This window comes from Sipha flava, unplaced genomic scaffold, assembly GCF_003268045.1.
Source record: "Sipha flava isolate LNK unplaced genomic scaffold, YSA_version1 217_pilon_pilon, whole genome shotgun sequence".
Taxonomy (NCBI): Eukaryota; Metazoa; Arthropoda; class Insecta; order Hemiptera; family Aphididae; genus Sipha; species Sipha flava.
Window position 1 is genome coordinate 782,427 of NW_020272843.1, and position 8,748 is coordinate 791,174.

General features: G+C 23.0%; 1 protein-coding gene across 1 annotated transcript; it reads right to left on the reverse strand.

Annotated features, from left to right (window-relative positions):
* Positions 1-370: 370 nt before the first annotated feature.
* On the reverse strand, positions 371-6,042 carry LOC112683021 (translation machinery-associated protein 16). Its single transcript, XM_025553859.1, has 5 exons — positions 5,897-6,042; positions 5,732-5,811; positions 4,955-5,095; positions 3,576-3,718; positions 371-498 (listed from the first exon to the last, which is right to left on the reverse strand). Exons 1-5 carry the CDS (start codon positions 5,897-5,899, stop codon positions 386-388), a joined length of 480 nt encoding a protein of 159 aa, XP_025409644.1. The 5' UTR covers positions 5,900-6,042; the 3' UTR covers positions 371-385.
* Between the last annotated feature and the right edge of the window lie 2,706 nt (positions 6,043-8,748).

Below are 8,748 nucleotides of genomic sequence, written 5' to 3' on the forward strand. Positions count from 1 at the left end.
TTAAGAACTAAAACTATTCTTTTGTTTCGACCATCTCTATTTGATTAAATAACAGATTTTTTTCTTATTTAATTAAAATGATAAAACATTTTCTCGCAATAATAAAAAAATAATATAAAACAATATTCAATACTTTTCCGAGCTTTTGTTTTTGTAACTTAATTTCATAAAATAAATAACTACAATTTCCATTATTTAAAAATTATTAGAAAGGACTTGTAAAATGTTATTATTAACTACTCAAACTCAGACACTATGGAAATTATTATTCAGTAACGTAAAATACCACAACTAAAATGCTTTAGGAATAACAATAAAAGTCAATACACAAAATTAAAATCTATATTACAGAATAATTATTTTTATATTTAAAATTATTTATAATTTAATTACATTTACATTTGAAACGAATTATTTTGAAATTTGGTAGATACCTTATATCACCATCCCAAGAACGCAAATATAATAATTGACCGGCTTCCAATATATTTGGCACTTCTAAAAAAACAAAATAACAAAACTAATTATTTATTAACAATTTTAATTACTAAAAAAATAAAACGGTAGATGTTAAATGTCAAAATAATAATTTATTCATTATTTTGATGATTTTTATTTCAAATTAAAATCAAAGATCTAATGTTGATTATATTATTAGACTAGACATAATAAGTAAATAATTATAATAATTAACCATTAAAAATTTTTTAATTTTCATTTAATTTTTTATTGTTTTATTATTTTATTATTTAAAAATAATTAATAAAATAATTTTGTGTCTTAACTTTAAAGACTAATTTTAATGCAAGAATATATAAGTATTTTATTTTAAAACGCATATATATTTTAACTTATAACTAAGATGAATAAACGTACCTGTGTAAAAATATATTTGTATATTTATTTATTTATTTTTTTTTTTTTATCAATAGATGGATCAGTAGCGAAACGTCCTAAGAGACAATGAGACAACGTCTACCTCCTTAGAATACGGACAAATAATTAGGTTTTATTATTCTTAAACAATTAAATTAAATATTTTTTTTAATACAGTTGTGTCATAAAACGTTATATACTAGTAATATATAATACGTAATAAACATATTAACTCGTATAAATATAAAAATTATAAATGATACATCGGGGGTGGCCAACAGGTCGATCGTGAAAAGAGTTTGAGACGATTGCGACTGGTTTTATATTAATTGCGCCGAAAATCGCAGGTAAAGAAAAAAAAATTATGGGATGGAAAAAGGTATACATCTATTGCACCGGTATAAAAAGGATATAATTTATAGGTGTACATGTGTTGCGCCGATCGATATTCAAGTTAATACATTTTGCGACTACCTCATTGATACATATATTGATGAAAATGCAATTTTTCCTTCGTATCTAAGAACAACAACAAATGCCTGTGAAGCATTTCACTCAGCGTTTGGGAAATATTTTTATTCACCCCATCCAAATATTTTTGTTTTTTATGAAGTTTTAAAAATAATGTAACACAATAATCACAATAAGTATTCTCTTAGTTATTACAAATATACCAAACTCTAAATTTATGACAAAAAAATAAATAGTAAAATAGACATTACTTATTTTAATACTAGACTTAAGAACTTTTCAAAATTTGTTGGACTAGTGTAAATATATATATATTATAATATTAGTGTAAATACCAAGTATGTAAAATGATAAGTTTAATTTTAATTTTTGTTTTTAGCCATTATGATTTTTACTTGTACTGTATAGTTATTATACCGGCGCAATAGATGTATACCATTTAAATATACCCCTTTTATACCGGCACAATAGATGTATACCTTTTTAATATACCCTTTTTATACAAGTGCAATAGATGTATACTATACAGGTAGTGTCCCAAATTCGGCACAATAGACGAATACCGTCGCGACTTACTTTCATTTTTTTCGAATTTTTTCAGAAAACGATTAAAATATTCATTTATTTTTTGTAAATTTTTATACTTTTGTTTAACCCACAAATATAAAAATTAAAATAATTACAATTAATGAAGAATACATGTGGTAATAATATATAGTAATAAATAAATATAAAAAACGAAATTATACAGAGATCGAATGTAGGTATATTGTAAATGATCTAGTGTATATTCCCTATTGAATAATGGTATTTATCGCTTGGTATGAATTGATGAAATATATATTAAAATGCGTGTTACATAATATTGTAAAATTTAAGTTATTATAACGTATTGATATTTTAAATATAATAAATAAAATAAGTGTAACATGCATGCAGAGCTGTGTCAAACATTTCAGTACCCCAGAGCAAAATTTTTTCTACGGGGCCACTGGGCACAGGTAGCATATTAAGTGCAGATAAGAGCGCCCCCTTACTTTTAAAAAACTACGGCGCCCAAGGGCGATTGCCCCCTTTGACCCCCCCCCCCTTAACACGGTTCTGCATGCATGTGTATAAAATATATTTTTGCTCAGTTACAATCTTTTTTTTTATCGATCGCGACAACCTAGAAAAACTCAGAATTCGATCACAAGTCTTTAAAAGTTGTAAACTTAAAAAGTTTAAAAGCCCCCTCCCTTAGATCCAACACAACTTGTGGGCCGTGCGGGTCGTGGCAAAACGATAGATTTCTAACTTTTCTGGATTCGGTGTTGGGGGGAATTGGAAAGCGAATGTAGCTTATCATTACGCGTCTCACTGTTCATATTTTTATTTTATTTTATCCCTAAGTAGTTGTTATTAACTCGATAACATATAATCATACTATTTATTTATTTCTGTTGATTGTCTAAACATGAAAATTCATAATATTGTTATTGTAATTTGTTTTTTAAAAATTATTTTGACAAGTCACATTTTAATGCAGCTTGCATTTGTATATGAAATGTATACTACATTTTATTTTTTACTTTATAACATCGTTATTGTTTTTTCTAGTGTGATATAAACTAAAAATAATAAACATTTGAAAAAAGAGGCAATAAGGGAGTGACTCCATTTACCCTCCTTGAGGACGCCCCAATATTATGGATAAAACAAAATCATAGGGGGTATAATGCCATTTTTTTCAACGTTTCTCTGACCAAAAGATTCATGCCTTACCTAACCTAACCATGCCTTACCACTGGATAAAATAGTTCTATAACTACAGAAAATGCAAACTAAACAATACATAAAAAAAATGTTAAAAATCATATGTAAAAGGCTAATTAATCACTACAATATAACAAAAATATAAAAATTTTCAGTAAACGGTATAAAAGCTGAGAATAAAAGCATAAATTAAATATACACATTTAATTTATGATAAAAGTAACAGTAATTGGAAAATCTTATTGATTTAAAATAGATTTGTTGAACTCTAATAAGATGTACCAAAAACTTAGTAGTTAATAAGGGAATCATAAAAGACATTTTTACTTTGAATTAAAGTTTTACAAATGTATTGTGTGTAACAATGATTATTGAGATGATTACAAAAATAATAAATAGAAATGCCATACTTCTCAGTCATTCCAAACATAAAAACTGATTTAATACATACAAAAAATACTTTATGTAATTACCAATGCCAGCAGAATTATACTCTTCTCTTTCTCGTTCCTTTGTATGTCTTATGATATCTTCTCGACTAGCAAATCGTCTGTTATTTTTATCCTTGTGCCTCCCTTTGATTATATTTAATTCATATTCAAAACGATTAAGATACCTAAAAATAAATTAATAATATAGTTTTAATATTTCATAAAATAATTTTAGAATAAATAAAACAGTCTATTTTTTCTATGTCAAAATTCAAAAATTCAATATTTGTACAAATATAATACAACTTTTCATTATTAAATTATTTAATCAGTTCAAAATTATTAAATTAAGTTAAACTATTTTATTTATGTTTATTAAAGTACCTTTGTAATAATGTATACAAAATTACATATACCTAATCTTATAATTTAATACAATTCAAAATTGTAACAATAATCAAATACTTATTGATTAAATTTGCATTTTAACTTGTTTCCTATAACTATAATGTTTAATTATTTTTATTACAAATTTTGATAATGAACTCTAGTCAACACCCACATACTAGTGCTTAGTTATTATTATAACTATGGTTTTGTTAAAAATAACGGGAAAATAAAGTAAAATATAATATTTAATTTAATTACAAAGTAAACAATTATGTAATACTATTTTCACTGAAACATTTTAATGTATTAACAAAACACCAAATAAATATTTATTTTTGGCTAAAATTAAATATTAAAATACATACACTTTATAAAATGATCAATACATTCTTTTTAACTAAAGTAAATATTATTTTTTATTTATTTAACTTATTTAAATTGTTGCCTTACTTTAACCGTCCTAAATCTAAATGATCATGTAGAAAAAAATAGATGTCCAAGATGAATGACAATATCATAAAATTTGCAGTTTATGGAATGAGAAAAATATGATAGAATACAAAGATGAAAAATATAAATAAAGTACTTAAATTAAAAAGTAATAATATTTAAAATTAATTAATTAATATTAATTATTATTAATATTTATTTTTGATTTAATATTATACACTTGAAATAAAATATATATATATATATATATATATATATATATATTATTATGTTATAGTATAAAATTATAATGCCAAGTTATTGAGTTATTGTTATAGTTATGCTTTAATTTATAAAACTCCTGCTCTATAATAATTAATTTGCAAAACATATTTTTTTTTTTTTTTTAATTAGAAAGTAAATAAAGTAAAACCAAATTTGATAAAATTTAAATATAATTTATAATACATCTGATCATAACACAAGTAATTTATTGGATAATCTCTTATTTTTTTATTTTACCTAACAAATAGTTGAAAATATGTTAATAATATTACTTATAATACTGTTAATAATCTTAAAGCTAATCATTTAATACCTACTTTTCTACTAATAATTTTAAGGTATCTTGTGTATATTGTTCAACTGTGTTATCAACATTATCCCGAAACCAAACTAATTTTTCGCATAGTAAACTTGGTTTGGCTAAATTCACCATCTTCTTTTTATCTCTAAATGCAATCCTAAAATAACACAATAAATAAATCAATTGTAAGTATACATTCTCTATATATTTTTTCAACACTAAATTGATTAAAAGATACAATATAGGAAATTATTAAAACATATGAAACTTATTTTTGTAAATAAGTATTTTTATTTCTTACTATATTTAATTTTCAAATATTTTTAATTAAAACAAATTTATAACTGAGACACAATGCAGTGTTTATAAATTACAGCAATAATAAAACTCTACTTTATTATATTAAAGTATATTTAACTTTTATTTAAGATGAACAATTTATTTAAATTGTTTATAAACATATTAATATAACACAATAGTTAATATTAAATTAGTATTCATTCAATGTTTAGAATCTAAAATAATATTTAGTATGCACTAACTAGATAGTATAAATTATGTAGGAAAATAATATATATATATATGTGATATTAATTACAGCATAAGATTAAAATTAAAAGATTTAATTCCATATTGTAAATATGCTATCAACAATTTAATGTAATTTATCAAAAATTATTACAAATATATTCTTTTAATAATTTAAGACATCTATATTGTGTGATGTTAAGTATTTAAAAACTCTAAATTATTTATTTCATAAATATACTTATATGAATGGATTATACCATACTTGTGTTTAGTTTTGATTAATTGCTTTGTTTTTCTGCTGTTTGGATGGTTAGCATTCAATATAGTGGTTTTTTGTTTACCCTGAAAAATAATTAATAAAAAATAAGGTTTAACTGGTAAGTACAAAACATTATTAGGTATTGAAAAATAGTCAAACGGAATTTACCATAACTATTAGTAGACACACAATGATTATTAAATGAAAAATCAACTATTTTCTATTTCCCAAAAAATTATCTCAATTTATATGCACGTTTACATAAAATGAAATAACATAAAAGATACGAGTTATCGGTACACGTGATTTTGTCTCAACAATATATATACATTTATCGTTTTTGATAATAGTCCATGTTTTGTGATAACAGGTTATCAAATATAATATTTTTAATGACAAATTAAAAAAAATACAATGACTAAAAATTCTTAAATTGAAATACCTGTTACCAATTAGTTTTCATAACAACTATAAATAAACTTCGATCAACAAAACAAAATACACTTGCTTTAACGTGGTGTATTGCAGGCCATAGGTAACTTTCTCCTGCACAAAAATGTATTATCGCTAAATACTACGATGGGGAAAATATTGATAGATACTACTTAAATACTATATTTATAATCAATGATGTTGTATAAAAATAACCGATTCATCAGACGTCAGTAATCATTTCATCTCTGAGACCTACTCAGATTAGCTAATGCTTTAGACGATGATTTTGCTTAGATTTTCGTGAAACTTTTTAATTTAAATTTATATTTAATTTTTAATGTTTGTATTTTTTTATTTGAGATAATCCTGTCCACCTACTGGAACAATATGCATATATATAAATATATAATAATATGCAATCATTAGTAGTAAAAGTTTGAATCTAGAATAAAATTTTAAATATTTTGCAATTATTTCTCTGATTTTCTCAGTTATTTAGAAAACGTCTAAGGAATTAAAAAAAGATCCACCAAAAGTACCAACTTTATATAATGTACTACTTAAATTTTATTTTATTTTTTTGGTGATTATCGGAACACTCATCCTATTTTAATTTATATAGACATATTAAAAAAAAATACAAATCATTGTTAAAACCATACATTTTTCGTTTCTTCAGAATCTAAAATAACTGGAGTGTTGCAAAAATTATCTATTTGCATTTTAAAATGAAATTTTAATGAAATCGGATATTTCAACGAATTCCCATTTAACGATATAAGTTATTTAGTTATAGACATTTCATAATTTCTAATTATTTTAATGAAGTTCGTGCTGTCTATAGGCACTTCAATTTTTCGATTTTTTTTTCTAATTTTTGTTGTGAAAGTCATAACATTAAAAGTTCAATATACCTTATATCTTAATTATCTTCTACCTTAAAAAGTTGGTTCTACTACTACATACATCCGACCTCTTTCACGCAGAATTGGTTTTGTTGACAGCATACTTAGTACATTATTTTCAAGCTTAAAAAATAAATTCATTAATAATTTTCCCTGTATAACCCCCACATCGTGGAATCTCTATTATTATATAATTTTTATTTATATATGTAATGAAAATCTTACATATACGAGTGTAAAAAAGACATTTTGTAATTCATAATTTAAAATATTGGAAAATTTTTTACTTCGATAATCTAAAAGGCTTAGAAGAACTTATTTATTTTATATTATTATAATTATATTACTTAAAAATCTCAAAAGTATTTAAAAATTAATAATGTCTATTAACTTCAAAACTTGAATTACAATAAAATTATTCGATAAATGTATAGAATTTATGATTTTTGTTTATGTAGCCAAAAATATATTAACAAACTCATTAATATGGACATATAGTATTCCGATTATAACTTGAAATATTTACAAATTCACAACTTTGTTTATTATATGCTTTTCGATGTTAAATTATATAAATTTGTAAAGGAAATAACTCTTAAAGTTTGACATAATCACCAAAACCCATATACAGCAAAATATGCGCAAACTTCAATGGAATAACGTAATTTAATTTCATACGTATTAAATATTTAAAGTTACCATTCGAATAAAATATAATAAGTAAGATGTTTTTTTTACAAAACTTTAAGTTTTAAATAAGTCAAATTGATTTTTGAAATTTGTTAGCTATACCATCCTGAAGAAATGTGTTTAACTCTATATGTATAGTATACATTGTATCAAGGCCGTATCTAGAAATTTTTTTTGGGAGGGATCCAAAACATGAATATTGTAATTTTATTGAATTAAGATTTTAACTTTTGATATTTGGTTAAAAATAAGACAGAAAAATATTTTATCTTCTTTTATTAAAATTAATATCATATTTTCATATGATATAATATAAAACTAAAAGCAGTCAATAATTAATTGAAGTTTAAGTCATTTTTGACTGAAAATATTTATGTTGATATTAAAAATAAATAAGTATTTTAAACATTCGTAAAATATTGAAGAAATTTCGGGGGAGGGGGTCCAGACACCCTGGACCCTCCCAGATACGGCCTTGAATTGTATACCTATACTATAGTAGTGATAGTGAATAATTCGGCATAGTATATAAATATATATTTCTCCAAATAAAGAGCACAATATCTTACAATAGTAAATCATTTTTCGTTTAAAAATATTATGATTTATGTACATTACTATATTAGTACTTACCTATGACATAGTTCTGTAAATAATATATTGATCACAATCAACCTTAGAATTTGTGAATCGATTTTTGTAAGACCTTATTAAATATAGCTAAATATACATATATTTTCTTAGTGTAGGTCCTTCTTTACTAATAAATGTACGAAGGTAATATATGTAGGTTTATAAAATATTATCATTTTCACATAGAAAAAACTAACAAATATTCGATTTCAATTACTTTATTTATGCTTTATTATTTTATTTTAAAATAATTAAATTTAAAATCTATAATAAATACATAACTTAATATTATACTCAGTGTAGTACTGGCTAAAACGAATCATTTGTAAATCCAAGAAGTAATAATCAAATAACGTA